The 17802-nt window shown below is 48.5% G+C and overlaps 1 protein-coding gene across 1 annotated transcript in view; it reads left to right on the top strand.

Annotated features, from left to right (window-relative positions):
- Positions 1-1320: 1320 nt before the first annotated feature.
- Positions 1321-17802, top strand: part of LOC144737967 (deoxynucleoside triphosphate triphosphohydrolase SAMHD1-like) — a 94098-nt gene continuing 77616 nt past the window's right edge. Inside the window, exon 1 of the mRNA XM_078620882.1 lies at positions 1321-1966. Within this exon, the coding sequence (XP_078477008.1) occupies positions 1930-1966 (37 nt within the window). The 5' untranslated portion in view covers positions 1321-1929. The remainder of the gene's footprint in view (positions 1967-17802) is intronic.

Below are 17802 nucleotides of genomic sequence, written 5' to 3'. Positions count from 1 at the left end.
ACAGCGTCACACAGCTGATGAAAAAATAATGGCACTTGACTGATTAGGAGTGAGACCTCTGCTGCCTGAACCATAGTTGGTAATATAAACCCAATAATTGGGATTTTCAAAGAACAACACAAAAAGATTTGGCTTGTATTTGTAAGGGTTACAGGGCAATAGGATAACTCACATACATAGGCTACATTTTAATAGGAGTAGAAAGGCCGTGGTCAGGTTATAACAAGATCAACACAACTATAATAGCTAGTGATGGAAGCCCGGACTCGAGTGTTCAGTCGTGGAAGACTAAGCTCACAGGTCTTAGGAAAAATGGCCCAAAGAAGGGCCACCTCTGTTGAAAGCTCGTAGGTCACAGACACAGTATTGAGAAGGGCGGCGCATGTTGTGGACTTGCGGGGCTCGGCAGGAGCCTAGCAAGGTATGGAGGTCCCGAGCTTGCAGGGCTGCTAAGGTGGTTGGCACAGACCAAGAACACGCACACAGACACACGGGTTAACACGAATACATGCGGATGCATCAACAGTGATTTTGCAGTGGCAGCAACAACCTCATCATTATCTGGAAAATCAGCTTGTTGATGGGTTATGTGCGTTTGGGATACTTCAATATGCAAAGCGATTTTATGAAAAAATACAGCTTATTATTATGATGCAAGCATACAGAATGAAGAATAACAGGTTTCCAATACTGTAAAGTGTCTCTATTATAAGCAGCCCATGCACGCGCCTCCATGTGAAATAACTTGGTTTTTTAAATGCTAGATCTTCCTTTGAAACACCCTCACACAAACACAACTACGGAGATACATCGTGGCCATACTTAGTTTGTCAAATTTTTGAGCACCTATTAAAATTCGGCATGGTGCGTAGGATGTAGTGTTGCCAACAGCATCTCTTTGGTGTTGGCAATCACAGTGCCTAGCCGCCTTTGTCTCTCCCCAATACAGGTGTTTTTTTGCGCAGACCAGGTAATTATTACAGTGAATTCGACGTATATAAGGCCGAGACTGGTTCAGATATCAGTCTCGACTGATATTAGCCACGGCAAGAAATTGAACAGGGCTCCCAGGTTTTTAGCGTATTGTGCTCAACACTTGGCCACATCTCACCAACGAGGCAAAGACTCCGGGTGTAGCCTAAACAGCCTGTTGAGGGAAGTGCTGTTAGCGAGTAGCACCTATGAATGCCGGCAATGGCAAAAGAGGAGGGGGTGTGGCCAACATCACGCCCGGTCGCCTTTGTCTCCCAAGTGGCGATGTTTGCACACATAGGTGCTCGCTAACAGCACTTGCTCCCTACAGTCTCACAGGCTACACGAGGGATCTTTGTCTTTATCCTGTGTGTGTGGGGGGGCAGCGACTGCGTAGCGATTCGCGCGCTGCGCTACGAACCCGCTTATGGCCACCACCGGTGACGATTATTTTAACCGCTCCTGGGCCTCTCCTAGCCTCAAACGAGTAACTGGTGTGGTGTGTGAATATCGCCACTGGGGAGACAAAGGCGGCCGGGCGTGGTAAATCCAAGTCCCGGGCGAAGCCGGGTAGTAAAGCTAGTTTATGAAAATACTAAAGTAATTTCGGCTTGCCAATTGAATGATGAACGTCGTTTTTTGAAGATCATGCTTTTTGCATTATTGTTAAAGATAATTGGTGCTCTATATGTATATTCATTTTCGAGTCATAATCGCTGGACAGCTTAAACCAGCAGGTAAAACTGGTCGGGTGGAAAAAAGAGCTGGAGACATTTTCTTTTTGATCGTTACAGATAACGCTCCACGTGTCTACAACATTGGGGGAGTTGTTCTATTTATAGAGTGGGGTAGACGCTGTCTCCCTTCTTCTGCATTGATACGCTGAATGACAGGTGAACAATATATAAAGGCAGCTTTGAGCTTTTTCAGGAGTTGCCCTTCAGCAAGTTGCTCGTCATGGACACAGCAAGCGCGTCTACTATGGCTTCTCCAGGTAAACGTTCACACTTGTACTTTTTAAGATATACATTTCATTTAAAAGTGTACATACGAAAGGTAAAATGTCAAGGTGCAGCCCAGAAACCACTGCTGGTGTTATCTTCCTTGCCTGATATTCAGGTGGTCGGAGGTTCGATCGCCACCCCGATGCACAGGCCGTGCATGAACAGGGTCGTGTGTGGAGGCCATGTTCAGGACTTTGTGTTTTGGCCATGTATAAATGGCCCCACGGTGGCGAGAAGGTGCCACGGTTGGCGAGATATTCGCTACCTTGCCTGGTATACAGGCGGTTGCGGGTCCGAGCCCGACCCTCACGCCAGTATATATGGAGTTTGCATATTCTCCCCGTGGTCGCGTGGATTTATTTTTCCGGGTCCTCCGGTTTTTTCCCCCCACATTTAGAAAACATGCGTTTAGACTATTTACATTATTTTGCTGATATAAATGTCCAAATAATGGGTCATTTTGTTGAGCTATTATTTGTGGTCAGGTCGCTTTTGAAAAATAAGTGAATACCTAAGTGGGCTTTTTCTGGTAGGATGGGGATGGGTTAGTGTTATGTTTGTATGTGTTTGGGTGATTTGTTTATTGCACTCCTATGTTTGTGAGTATTGTGTTCTATTTTTCGATTTAAAGCTTTCGTAACTGCAGGGATTCATCTTCTTGGTTCTTTCGGTAAAGTCACGTAGAAGGGAAGTAATAAAATAATAAAAATAAAACATAATAGAATAATTCTCACGACGTTTCGGCCACAACGCAAGCAGCCGTCATCAGGCGAAGACCAGGTCTGTCGGGGAGACAGCGTCGGCCACAACGCAAGCAGCCGTCATCAGGCGAAGACCAGGTCTGTCGGGGAGACAGCGTCTCCCCGACAGACCTGGTCTTCCCCGACAGACCTGGTCTTCCCCGACAGACCTGGTCTTCACCTGAGGACGGCTGCTTGCGTTGTGGCCGAAACGTCGTGAGAATTATTTTATTATGTTTTATTTTTATTATTTTATTACTTCCCTTCTACGTGACTTTACCGAAAGAACCAAGAAGATATTGTGTTCTAGTTGTAACATTCTTACCCACCCCTATTGGACACTGTGATATAGAGCTTAATAGTTAATAGGATTCCTGCTGCAGTCTAAATAAATATTCTGATTCTGAAGTAGAGGGAGATGTAGATCATCTCTGAGGAGAGTGTTTTGGCCTACTCTTCCATGATGGGCAGATGTCTAGTGAGCGCCTATAAGTTGCGCCACCCACATGCGGCCAGACGATCGACTAACTGTGGTGTGCCATTTATGTACATATTTATACTGCTGGTTGGACATAGGCAGAGGATTTTAGAAGCTCATTGTTCCAAATGTCATGCTGGAAGATCGAAACAGCGAGCTCTAAATTCATCCGGCGTGCTAACCTTTACACCACATCAGCATCTCCTATGTATAATGGTTTCAAGATTATCTTACTGGTATTCAAGGCCTTAAATGGGCTTACATTTCCCAACATTCATGACCGACTTCAGCCACGTATATTCCATTAAATATTCAACATTTTCATTGTATCACTGCCCCACGGTCGAGGCTACACACGTTGGAGGTGACCGCTGCCTCTGCAGCACCGACACTCTGTAACTCCTTTTGCCTTTCAAGGTCAGGACTTCCGGGACACTTACAGATCTTCAAAATGTCGACTCAAAACGTATCTGTCTAAAATGGCTTTCTCAACTACATTTCTCACTTCTTCTTTACGTGGTTGTTGTTCAACCATTTTCTGCCTTGCCATGCATAGCGCCCCCCAGATAACGATTGTTTAACGGCGTTTAATACATTAAAATTAGTACTATTCACGTAGATTTTTTTCCATTATTTTTTATCAACACGTAATCAATGTCTTACAATGCTATTTTGGAGACATGACGACATGGTTAATAAGCTACCCTATGAAATTACTCCCCTGAGTTTTATTCCACGTACAGATAATCACACGTACTTTGTATGCCTCCCACACCACCCCCTCTTCACCAATCCGCACTACTGGCACGTGGGTTCAGAGGGTTGTAAATGTTTTTTTTATTGTATTATTGGTTGCTAACTGTGGCCTAAATCATATCTTAAAGTCATGTTCAAGGACTCCTCAACTTACGAACGAGTTAGTTACCAGAGGTCTGTAAGTCGTTTCGTTCCTACTGTAAGTCTAACTTTACTCCAATCGATTCCAAACGTGGAATGGCTTTAAAAGTTGTATAGTCTCTTGTAGATGTAGATGCCACTGGTTCTTCGCGTTCTGCGGATGTAGATGCCACCACCTCCATCTATTGCGGTTGAACCTACAATAGGTTCCAACAGGCAACTGGACATACTGATGGGTTTGTTCGTATCCCTGAAAGTTCGTATGTCCAATGTTCGTAAGTAGATGAGTCCCTGTATAAAAAATAATCAGGCATTTATGTTGTCATTGCTGATGCGATCTTAACAATCCACATAACATAGCACCCGCACACAGGATGATATTATCTCTCCACGATCACGGTAAATGCTGCATTCCATTCCTTATCAGTAACTCCATCGTTATTACAAGCATAGTTGCTATGCTATATTTAACCTGCCAACATTCTATAATCTGTATTCCTCTCTCTGTCCCTCAGTGTAATATAAAACATGCATTTCTGCACGCTTCTTTGTGTATTCCCCATTGGTTTGTCCCCACACCTCCGATTAGCATGGTTGGCTACGCACGGTGCGACATAAGTTAAACATACGAACATAGTGTCCACAACATAGTGTCCACCAAAAGGGTCTTTGGACCTTCCACTGCAACCAGGACCATCTCCAGTCGTCTTGACTATGTCTTGCCACTGAATACAGATGGGGCTGGTCGAGAGAGTGAGGCTGACGCTGCGCAAATCACCCTCACTTAAATCCAAGTTCTCTGCGCAAGTCATGGCACTTTTTTTACCATCGTCATTATCCAAGTCCTGTGGTGATGGGTGAGCGACAAAGCAGCAGGCACGGATATGCTGGAAGCTGTAGCCGCAAACATACATGCAGGCGGCTCAGGATATTGGTCGTTCCCTCACTGGACCGAAGCAGCAGTGAAGTCCGGCAGCACCCTGAGTGGCTGAGCAGCCCTATTCAGGATCACACTGCTCACCTCCATAGTGAGGAAAGAGTTAGAAAAAGTACCCTAAACATTGCCTGCTTCCAAATATCCTGGCCAGCCTACCACAGCAGGCAGGATCCCATACTTGCGGTCGAAATAAAAAATAAAATAAAAAAGACCAAAGTGATACCAGTCACTGTTGGCGCCTGGAATGTGCGCACTTTGATGGATACATCTGGATCAAAAAGACCTGAGAGACGCACCGCCCTCGTGGGCAGAGAGCTAGCCAGATTTAATGTGGATGTTGCTGCCCATAGTGATACCCAACTGGCCAATACTGGACAGGTGACTGAAGTGGGTGCAGGTTACACATTCTTCTGGAGCGGATGGAGCCAGGAGGAGAGACGTAATGCTGGTGTTGGGTTTGCAGTAAAAAAAAACACCTGGTCAACCAACTTGCAAGCCAACCCAAGGGTATAAACGACTGTTTACTGACCTTAAAGCTCCACCTATTGGGTAAAAAGGAGGGCACCATCATCAGTGCCTATGCCCCTACCATGACCAACTCTGACGAGATCAAAACCAAATTTTATAATGACCTGGAAGTCATTATTGCTGCCAGAGTTGGAAGTGACCATCAATCATGGCATGGAGTCATAGGTGCACATGGCATTGGAAAATGTAACAGCAACGGCCTTCTGCTGATGAAAACATGCTCTGAATTTGACCTGCTCATCACCAATACGATATTCCAACTACCAAAGCGCAAAAACAAATCAATGGATGCATGCTCGTTCACACCACTGGCACTTGATTGACTATGTCATCATGAGGTGGAGTGACCGGCACGATGTCAGGGTGACCAAGGCAATATGTGGTGCTGAATGTTGGACTGACCATCGTCTCATCATCTCCAAACTTAACATCCGGATTAAGCCTCCCAGACGCCCACAAGGAAAAAGACGTGTCAAGCGTCTTAACATCACTCGCCTACAACAGAAACACACCAGACTTGCCTTTGTTGAGGCTCATACAAACGCTGAGGCAGACTGGACTGCGCTCAAGACCGTGTTGCATTCTATATCCCTTGAATCACTTGGTATCCCCATACGTACACATCAAGATTGGTTTAATGAGAACGATGTGGAAATCCAAGCACTCCTTGACGAAAAACATCGCTTGCATTAAGCATATCTGAATGAAAGCAGCTCAAGCATAAAGAAAACTGCCTTACTCAACATTCGCAGGGTTGTCCAGCGTAGACTCAGAGTCATGCAAGACACCTGGCTGTGCACAAAAGCTAAGGAGATTCAGTCCTACGCTGACAGTAACAACACCAAGTGCCTCTATGATGCACTCAAGCAGGTCTATGGTCCGCAACACTCAGGAACTTAACCTCTCCTGAATGCAGATGGAACAACACTCCTCACAGAGAAGGACAAAATATTTGCAAAGTGGGATGAACACTTCAGCGCAGTCCTCAACCAGCCATCATGCATAAATGAGGACGCAATTGCGAGACTGCCTCAAGATGAACTAAACCAGTCCCCTGCTGTTCTACCATCCATTGAGGAAACCAGCCAAGCCATAAGCCTCCTCTCATCAGGCAAAGCTCCAGGGTCCAATGTCATTCCAGCGGAAATCTACAAGGCTGGAGGGCCTTGCTTAGTCGAGAAACTGATCGACCTCCTCCAGTCGCTGTGGAAATTAGAAGCCGTTCCCCAGGAGTTCAAGGATGCCTCTATAATCCATCTCTATAAGAGGAAAGGCAATCGGCAGGCCTGCGACAACCACAGAGGCATCTCTATACTATCAATCTCTGGCAAAATCTTGGCAAGAATCCTTCTGAAACGCCTAATTGTCCACCTAGACCAGGGTCTGCTACCTGAGAGTTCGTGTGGTTTAACTAACATGTTATTTACTGCCCAGCAGTTACATGAGAAATGCCAAGAACAAAATGCTGATCTATAAATGGCTTTCGTTGATCTAACAAAAGCATTCGACACAGTCAGCCGGGAGGGCCTATGGAAGATCATGGCCAAGTATGGGTGTCAGGGCAAGTTCATTGGCATTGTGCACAAACTACATGATGGCATGATGGCGGCGTCGGAGACCAGCAAAAACTCTCTGATCCTTTCCCAATGACAAACGGGGTGAAGCAAGGCTGCGTTTTAGCGGCAATGCTCTTCAACATGGTGTTTTCTGCCATGCTGCAAGACTCCTTCCAGAACCACAACACTGTGATTAGTTTCATTTACCTTTTTGACGGTGGGCTATTCAATCTGTGGAGGATGCAAGCCAAAACTAGAGTGGAGGAAGTCACTGTTCGTGAACTTTTGTTTGCTGATGACTGTGCTCTGGCGGCTGGCTCAAATAAAGATCTACAGGACAGTATGGACCACTTCTCCTCAGCTTGTAACGTCGGCCTAACAATCAGCACAAAGAAGACTGAAGTCATATACCAACCTGCTCCTGGGCAACCCTACATTGTGCCCACCATCTTTGTGAATGGGCAAACGCTTTCAGCCGTTGACAAGTTTACTTACCTTAGTAGTATTCTGTCTCGTGCTGTGCACATAGATGATGAAGTTAACATCAGGATTGTCAAGGCCAATGCAGCCTTTGGACTTCTACGTGACTCGGTATGGGAAAGGACTGGCATCAAGCAGGAGACAAAACTGAAGGTCTACCAGGCTGTTGTCTTACCAAACTCTTCTATATGGGTACGAAGTCTGGACAGTCTACCAGCGCGATGCAAAGAAATTGAACCATCTCCACTGAGCTGTCTGAGGAAACTGCTGAGGATCAAGTGGCAAGACAGAATCCCTGACACGGAAGTCCTCAGCAAGGCCAATATCCCCAGCGTCCACACCTTGCTTGCGAAGAAACAGCTTAGATGGACTGGCCACGTGACTAGAATGCCCTGCGCGAGACTGCCAAAACAAGTCTTCTTTGGCGAGCTGAAGAATGGCAAGTGAGCGCAAGGTGGCCCCAAAAGGCGCTACAAGGACACCCTTAAAGCTTCCTTGAAGAGCTTTGAAATCGACCTGAAAAGCTGGGAACCCCTAGCTCAGGACCGACCTGCCTGGAGAAGAAAAGTACAGGACGGCACAGTCCTCTGTGCGAGCAGAAGCTCCTGTGCTATATTGAAGAGGCAGCAGCGCAAATCTGCCAAGGAAGGACTTTTGGCTGCACCTCAGATATTTACATCCTTCCTGACCTGTCCAGTGTGCCACAGAGAATTCCAGGCTCGGATTGGCCTGTTCAGCCATCTGCACACTCATAAAAATCCAACAAAATGACAAACGTGCCATGTTTCGATTTAAAGCTTTCGTGACTGCAGGGATTCATCTTCTTGGTTCTTTCGGTAAAGTCACGTAGGAGGGAAATAATAAAATAATGAAAAGAAAACATAATAAAATTTAATTCTCACGACGTTTCGGCCACAACACAAGCAAGCGTCCTCAGGTGAAGACAGAGCTGTCTGAAAGACAGCACTCCAATGAACACTGCTAAGCTTGGCAGCATATGTTAAGCTGGGTGGGAGGAGAAGAGCGCCTTGGCAAAGGAGTTTACATATCAAAGAAGAATTTAGCATTGAATAAGCTGTGTTAATGTGAGAGAATTAGCAGGATGTTAAAGTCAGAAATTAGCATGTAACTGGGAGATTAGCATGATGTTAATGTGAGGAATTAGCATGTAACTGGTCACGGAAATGGCTATGTTAAAGTCAGAGTTTACATATCAACAGAGGCATTTAGTATATTGACATGTTTGGAATCGACAGGAGTAAAGTTGGACTTCCAAACAAATAGATTTACGAACAGACCTCTGGAACCCAACTCGTTCTTAGTAGAGGAGTCCCTGTAAACATATTTTAATTCACCATCATTGGTTCACTAACGTCCGACTGCCAATGAGACACACGGGAAGGCTAGCGGGGAGGTCGCCTTCATAAACAAGGCTTTACATTATCAACCTAAAAAAATAATATCACTTGAAAAAAAGGGTGAGATAAGTCGATGGGGTTTGGAGAGGTCTCTTCGAATGCTGCTCACTCTGGAGTTTTTGTGGCAAGTGTTTAATGTTTAATTCTATGAAGGAGCTTTTACTCATTGGATGGTTTGCTTCGATGTATAACTCATGTTTGATTAGCACGTCTGTGAACTCACTGTACCCACACTCCATTGAGGAAGGGGACGACTTCATCACTTTACCATTGAAGTCTAGCTTTCCATTGGAGTTCAGTTCACAATGGAAGTCCAGTTTACTAGGGGAGTCTGGTTTAACATGGGCAGGGGTCGGCAACATATTGTCGTGTTTTTGTATTGTTTGTTGTTGTAACGTTGTATCCCCATGCGTGGACTGGACATCTGTGAAAAAAAGTTTTATAGCTCATCGGATTCCTCCTGCAATATAAATTCCAAGGAATGTGTTCCATCTGCCAAGCCAGGTAATTATCCCCTTGCCCAGGGCTATATTGTCACCAGGCTGGGATAAGGGAGTCTGCACCACCTTCAATACCCCCCGATGGGTGAAGTTGAAATGACTCAGCACCACCTCCTTGAGTGGGCTGAAGACGACGAACTTGGTGAGCACGTCAGCCTCAGTCTCCATGTTGGATCGCTGGGCAACAGATCCTCCGTGACCTCCATTGGAGCTCACTGCTGCTACTGCTGTGGCGAGATGCTGAGTCCTAGCCTCTCCAGCAGATTTGTCCGAACAGCAGGAGGCCCCAATTCCGCTCCCCCGGTGGTATGGAGGCGACGATTTGGGGGATTGCAAGCACGCCCTGACGGGTGGTCGCACTAACCAGCGAAGGCACGGTGCACGTGTCGAGTAGCACCTTAGTGGGACATCCCTCCAGCCAGGCACTCTCTCTCACTACCTTCTGCTCTTCTCTTAAAACCCACTCATTCTCTCTTTGCCACCCTTTCTTCTCCCCTTGTTGTCCTCCCGACTCGCACTATCGCTGCCTTCCCTGTCCCCCACTCCCCATGGTCACCCACCATAAATCCACAAGCCTCATTTCCATCATTGTTTATTCCATTTCACACATATATCCCATCCACTCATCTCGTTTCAACTCGTCAACCATCTTGTACCATAGCTATTTTACTGTACAGCGCCTTGGTTAAGGCGCTCTATAAATGTGTAATGCGGGCGTAAAGGGCTTGGCGGATGTGACGTCATGTGTCAGGGTCACGTGAGAGGGAGATGGTATAGCGGTGAGACAGGAAGAGATCGGGGCAGTCGGGCGAGGGAAGAGTGGAGACCGCGTTGGGTGGTCGCTGTGCCCTCAGCCTGGTGGCTGAGGGGCTCGGTGACAGCGCCAGCCAGCGGGATGGAAGAGAGTTGGTTGGAGACTGGACGAGGGTGAGGCCACGGAGGGCGAAAGCTGGGAGCAGCGACAGCAGCCGGAGAGGCTGCGTGTGGGAGACAGCAGCGAGGCTGCTAGGGGCTACAGCAGCCGGGGGCTGCAGAGCAAGAGGGCTACGGGAGCGACAGCAGCCGGAGGGGCTGCGTGTGGGGGAACAGCAGCAAGGCTGCTAAGGAGCTACGGGAGCGACGGAGACCAACAGCGGGGCTGTTGGCGGTGACGGGAGCGACAGCGAGGTCGGCACCGTGTGGAAGAAGCCAAATAAAGGACAGCCGTGTGGGAAACAGAAACGAACCCGAATAAAGGACACCAGACCAGATACTGTGGTCGAGTCCATTTATTACATTGGTGTCAGAAGTGCAACGGCATGGCTAAACAACTGAGAAGAAAAAGAATATTCCGTCTCCGGCATCGGCTTCATCTTCCTCCGACGATGGATGCAGCTGGAGTCGTGGAAAAGAGCCCTGCTGAAGTGAGCACGGGAACTGGAGTTGAAGATGTCGCCGGGGTGGCGGGCCCGTCAGCATCAACGGACGGGGATTCCCCATGTCAACAGATGGCGGACCAACTTGGAACTCGTAAGAACATGCTTGCACAGTGGTGTGAGCTTGGCACGCCAAGGGTGGCGTCGGAAGGAGAGGGTGGTGGTCCGCAGGAGTCCGTGTTGTCTTCGCTGTCGCCGCCATCGGCCACGTGGCACGAAGACGCCATCTTGGGCACGGCTGGCGAAGAAAGGCGGGAAGCCGCCATCTTGTCTTCACCGCGGCGGGGAGACGCCGCCATTTTTCAACATCGCGGCGGTGATGCAGCTTTGCGCTGCCATCGGGAGGTGCCTCGGGGAGAGCAGCCTGCTGTGAGCTGCTGCGCGAGGACGAGCTGCGAGGAGAGGACGACGATGCTGCAGCTGCTGGGGCGGGAGCTTCCCGTCCTGGCTCGGGTGCGTGACAACGGAGCAGTCAAGTCGCCGAACGAGTTCTGCGAGACGACTCAAGTTGCAGCCCTGCCGTCCTCTTCTTGCTGCAGCCCCGGGCGAGTCGTAACGATACGCACCCGGCCTTTACACACACCTCACCCATCTTTCGAGGGCCGGGGGGGGGCGATTTTGTTTTTTTTCTCTCATGACTTGATTGTGCGGAGCGCGGTTCGGACTGTGTGTATGTGTGTGTAATAACGATGAACGCGCTATCTGCTTGTTGCTCGGTGTCAATTAAAGTGTGTGCGTGTGTTGAGAATGGACGGAGAGTCTGCTGTACTTGCTGAGTGTCAAATTGTGTGTGTGCGCTGCGGCGTGGAGTTGTTATCTTGATGGTGAAGTTAATTATTAACTCGGGAGCGTCGGGTATCTTGCGCTGTATTATCTCGTGGGTTACCTTGTGCGATGGCCTTAATTGAAAAATATTTTTTGTTTTGGTGTATTGTGCTGCGAGGTGCTATGTGCGATGTGGTTGTTGCAAGAGAGAGAATATTTGTGTTGTTGCTGCAATGTTACGACTGCATTAATGGTGTGTTGGTTGCCTGCAGATCGGCTTGCTATTGTGCTTAAATGTGCGCGTGTGATCGCGATGTGCTGACTGCATGTGCTGTTACACCGTTCTGTACGGTTATGGGGTGCGATGCATTGGTTGACTATTGGGGTTGGGATGTTATTAATTGTGCGTACCTGTTGGGAATTGGTAACAAATTCGAGGGGGACCCTATTATTTGGTCGTATGGATGTTATGTATACGCGATTTTGTGTATATTATGGGTAATTGCGCTTTGTGGGAGAGAGATCGCGCTTTGAGGGTGCGTGATGACGCCGTTGTGGGTGTCTCAAAGGTTAATGCTAATGGGACCGTAAATTGGCGCCAAGTGGCGTCGCGTATTCGGTTGATCGCATGCAGCCACGAGTTGCTTTGCGAGTTGGGTTGTGTAACCAATGTGGTTGGTAAAATATTGGTTAAAAATTCCCCGATATGACTGCTGCGCGCAGCGAGCTGGGGCTGTGCGTCTATCGTTGTTGGGATTGTTACAATAAGACGGGGGATGCATTTTGTGACCCCCAGCAAAGGGAAGCTGGGGTGCACGAATGGAGAAAACTGGCCACGTGTTCGCACGTGGGGCCGCCATTTTGCGCGCACGCGGGGTATGGCGACGATGCGCTTTGCGGAAAGGGCCGCCATTTTGAGTGCGCGCGAGATATTGCGCGAACGCGCTGGGCGAAGGGGGCCGCCATTTTGAACGCGCGGGAAAAACCTCGGTGGGCCAAATATTCCATCCGTTATGCCTGCCATTGTTGATTGGGTGATGCACGTGTTGTGGTCACATCAGCCTATAGCTAATGGCTGACCTAACAGCCCGGAGGCGAAACCTCCGTGGTATGTTTTAAAACTAATGGGCCATGTGCTCATATGGCTCGGGGAGTCATGGTTCAGTTGTGCGGTGGCAGACTGAACCTGGTGTGCCGGGGGCTCACGGGATTTGGGTTAGGGCGTTATTGTCTCTATAAGAGAACATTACCCCATGGGGGGGGGTCGTTGATATCTGGCCTTGCCGAGGGATTGATCTTCCCTTGGCTATAAAGCGTCAGACTATAAGAGGCTGGTGTGTGTCCATCGCTGATGGGATAGTAAGGGAGGAGCATGGCCGAGTGCTGCTCATCCCCGAAATGGCACTAGCCGAGAGTATGGTAAATGGATGTTGCTGTGGGTTGACGACCACGGTGAGGGTTACGGCGAGTTAAACGTTACCGCTGGGGAGCGTGGCTCTCTCCACGCGAGGGTGTGCGATTAGGGGTTTTGTTGGGTTGTTGAGAGTGACTGTGGGTACATGCTGTGTACGTCTGAGGTCTGTGCTGGTCCTCAAGGGAGGACTGCTGGTGGGTAAGAGCAGAATTTTTTTTTTGTTGTTGTTGTCACGTGTAAATAATATTGTTGTTAAAATGTAAATACTGGGGCATCGATCGCGGTTAATTTGGGTAATTATTGGGGTTTTTTTTTAAGCGGGCCGGATTTACATCATCTCCACTACCCTGAGGCCGGGTGGCTGTCGTGTACGACATGCGGATGTGCGTTGTTGTGCTGTGCCTCAGGGGATTGGATTCTCCTTCTCGTCACAGATTCTTCAGCTCCCGTCGCACTGGGTGTTACCTGGTGTGCTAGCTGGATGAGGACTTGAAGGAGCAATTGAGCGCCGTTCGTCATTCTGCTCTACCACTTGCTCTTTGATGTTGGACTTGAGCCGAGCGGATGGAACAACAACATGGACACGCTTTGGGACACCACATTTCTGGGTTGTGCGCGTGTGCCATTTTTGCGTGTTGGTGGCCATTGTGTTGTGCTTTGTGCTATTATTATTCTTGTTGTTCTATTCCGGTTCCTGATCCTTCCCCTTTTGTTACTTGTTGTTGTTGTTATAAGGTCTATTGTGTCTGGGGGACTCCTGGTTGTGATGCCTTCGCCCGCATTATTTGGTTCTGTTTCAGCCGAGGACGGCTGGAATTTTCTCTACGGGGGAGGGTGGTGTAATGCGGGCGTAAAGGGCTTGGCGGATGTGACGTCATGTGGGGGAGGAGTCAGGGTCACGTGAGAGGGAGATGGTATAGCGGTGAGACAGGAAGAGATCGGGGCAGTCGGGCGTGGGAAGAGTGGAGACCGCGTTGGGTGGTCGCTGTGCCCTCAGCCTGGTGGCTGAGGGGCTCGGTGACAGCGCCAGCCAGCGGGATGGAAGAGAGTTGGTTGGAGACTGGACGAGGGTGAGGCCACGGAGGGCGAAAGCTGGGAGCAGCGACAGCAGCCGGAGAGGCTGCATGTGGGAGACAGCAGCGAGGCTGCTAGGGGCTACAGCAGCCGGGGGCTGCAGAGCAAGAGGGCTACGGGAGCGACAGCAGCAGGAGGGGCTGCGTGTGGGGGAACAGCAGCAAGGCTGCTAAGGAGCTACGGGAGCGACGGAGACCAACAGCGGGGCTGTTGGCGGTGACGGGAGCGACAGCGAGGTCGGCACCGTGTGGAAGGAGCCAGATAAAGGACAGCCGTGTGGGAAACAGAAACGAACCCGAATAAAGGACACCAGACCAGATACTGTGGTCGAGTCCATTTATTACAAATGTATAAGATGATAGATAGAACCCCGTGACCCCTACTACCAGTCCGAGGTGGATGCCCCGTCGAGACGCGGTGCCACCACCACCACCTTCACCTGGGGATACACTCGCACACCCCTTGTCCTTGTAAAGTCCGCGCAGGAAGCTTGTTCACTGTACCCTAGGATGGCTCCTGCAACTCTTACGTTGGCTTTTAAGGCTGGCTGTTGCATTTGCGTGGCCGAGGGACAATCCGGCATAACGTGGTCCATCTGCTAGTACTCCCATAGGCCTGTTCAGTGGGCGGTGCTAGAGGCTTCGGTTTCCCCAGTGCCACACACTCCAATCACGCACAGACAATGGCTTACACCACCCGGATTTCCCCCAGGCCATCTTGTACCTTAGCCAAGTCCATCCTTGATCTCGGTTCCCAGGCCCCCCACTAAGGACGTCAAAGTCATTATGAGGATGACCACTTGGGCCTTCGCAGTCGCCCCATGCCCGTACCCCACACTCTCTGATTGGACGCTGGGCCTGCACGTGCTCATTAACAATATAAACGCTGATCTCATCTTTCCGTCTTTGCAGCGGAGTTTTGATGCAGTTTCACCACCAATATGTGGTGCTCAGCGACCGGCCATCATTCGAACAATGTTTTCTGCACTCTGCACAAGTCGATTGATTTTTTTAATGATCAAGTTAAAAACAAATCCCTTGTGTGCGTTCTTCATGTTTAATATGCCTGTGTACATAACGTATTATTGGTATGTCGGTGTCAGTGTATTTATATGTGGGGAGCGGTGGCATACTGGTTAGCGCCACTGCGATGCGAACCCATAAACCCAAGTTTGATTCCCACTCACGGCCAACACCAGTGCTAGCAATTATCTGAACCGGTCCTGGGCCTCCCCTTGGTCGACTCTGCCTCAAATGAGTAGCTTGTGCGGTCTGTGAACACCGCCACTGGAGAGATAAAGGCGGCCGGGCATGGTGCTGGCCAACCACCCCCTCATGTTGCTGTGCTGGCCTTCATAGGTGCTGCTTGCTAACAGCATTTGCCCCAACAGTCTGTTGAGGCTATACGGGAGATATTTGTATTTGTACAGCACATTTAAAACCTCGGCAAACCACACTAAAAGGTGCACTTTTCCAGCCAACCGAAGCATCCGACTTGTCGCTACAACTATCACGGCTTGTACTTACAGTGCCTTTGCACACCCGGTGATAGTATTGGCAATCACCGGGGCTGTGTGCAATGATGCTAGGGCTCCGACTTTGTCCACTGACAGCTGTATTTTGTGTAGAGGTTGTGTCTCAGTGACGGTTTCGCTCCTGGTTTTGTTAAGCGAAAGCCAACTTACAAATTCGGAAAACTCACTCACTCTCGTCACATTTGCACCCTGCGGCTTATACGCGCCTCTGACTTTGAAGATACCGAAACGAACACGAGAGAAAGGAAATAAAAGGACCCCAAGAAGATGATGCAGAATCCAAAAAATGGAGAGAAAAATTTAAGCCAGAAGAGAAACCCAGGAATCTGAGACTGCGTAATGGGGCCCACCAAGTGGCGCTAATACTCTGCGCAATGAAGCCTACAAAACGATTAAACGCTTTGAATTTTTTTTTAGCTAGTTCGTGTAAATATAAACGTGTCTAACACTGGTAGTGATACAAGGCCATGAAGAAGGCTGTCTCTGGTTTAGGCCAATCAAGTTTCAAGGAAAATCCGTATATTATCAGAGCATGTTTATTTGCATGTTTTGCCACAAGTACGTGTGGTAAATTCAGACTTGATTCTTTGCAAAAGGTATCTAGTTGGTGTTTGAACATTTAACACAAGTCCTGCTTTATTGCCAGAAAGGGTAAAACCTAATATTATTTTTCATAATTTTGATACTGGCAAAAAGGTCCCACAGATATAAATGTGTCGTCAAACCCACCACCATCCGACACAGACAATTTGTAAGGTTAGTCAATTGTCATGTAAACAAAATGCGCCAATTCTTTACTATTACAGCACACCAGTGTGTTGGAGAATAAACCCACAACAACATTTATAATTCGAGTACCATGAAGTTTCGCTGGTGATTAAATCAACAACGACAAGCAGCCTCATTAGGCGAACGCCAGAGAGATGGGCATAACCTTTTATTGGTCGGGTTATTCATAGTTAATCAACCCACGTTATAAGCTGGCGCTAATGCTTCACTATGTGGAATATCCACAAACCAAGTCCAAAACAGGCCGGATTGAACAAGATGGCGCTGCAGTACCACATTGTAAGATCACACTCATTACGCACAAGGTTGCTTGCCACAAATGAACCACAGTTATCTCGCTGCTGATCTCGTCGATGAGTATATACAACCATCACGCGAACTCCGCTCATCCTCGCAGCAGCAGCGGCTTTTGGCTCAGCTATTAAGATCATTGCATTTACCTGTCAACCCATACGGTTTACCCATATTCTTCTACAATAAAATTTAGTTTTCAGGTCGATACAGCGGACAGCCATTTCAATACGGGCAACAATGTTTTTGTCTATTTGTGTTTCTTCCTTATGATGCGACGTTCAAGCATGAACGTTGAGATTTATGGGGGCACTCGGTTACCAATAAGGTCTGAATTGGTCTGTATTAAGATAGGCACTGATAAAGGGTTGACAAGTATGTAGTTGGCACCCTTGTCCATTGATTGTTATGCTACAACGTCTGGACTCCCGACTCCCCATTGGCATCGCTTGTCCGACGTTGTCTCTCTCTCTACTGCATTACAACCCCTCACACGTAGAGGACACTGTCTCTCTACTGCATTACAACCCCTCGCAAATAGAGGACGCTGTCACTCCACTGCATTTTAACCGCTCACGCGTAAGAGGCTCGGTTACTATACCCAGCAGACTCTGCCTCCAGGCGACATTTCCGATTATCCCCTCTTTAGGGAAACCATGGGCCCGATTTTCACTCTCTTGGCCAGTGGCTTTCAGCCGGGCGTGGTACACGGACCTCTGAGGGTACACGTGGCAATGTCCCAGGGGTACGTGATGTGATTTATAATTGTGTGAAATCATATCATACGTGAGAGTAATTACACACATACTCCACTGATATACACTATACCGCTATATACTACTGTAGGGGTGTCAGGGGAAGGATTCCCACCAATAGGAGGGTTAGTGGGAGGGGTAATCGAGGAGATATAAGGGGAGAACGAGGCGGGAAGAAGGGGCCTTTGGCGGGAACGAGATTGGGACGGCTGGGGACAGGTGTGGATGGGAGAAAAGGATTAAAAGACAAACCCC

The sequence above is a fragment of the Lampetra planeri genome, chromosome 76 (assembly GCF_965212315.1).
Source record: "Lampetra planeri chromosome 76, kcLamPlan1.2.h2, whole genome shotgun sequence".
NCBI lineage: Eukaryota > Metazoa > Chordata > Hyperoartia > Petromyzontiformes > Petromyzontidae > Lampetra > Lampetra planeri.
The sequence above is the reverse complement of the archived record's forward strand: the minus strand, read 5'-3'. Positions and strand labels throughout refer to the sequence as shown.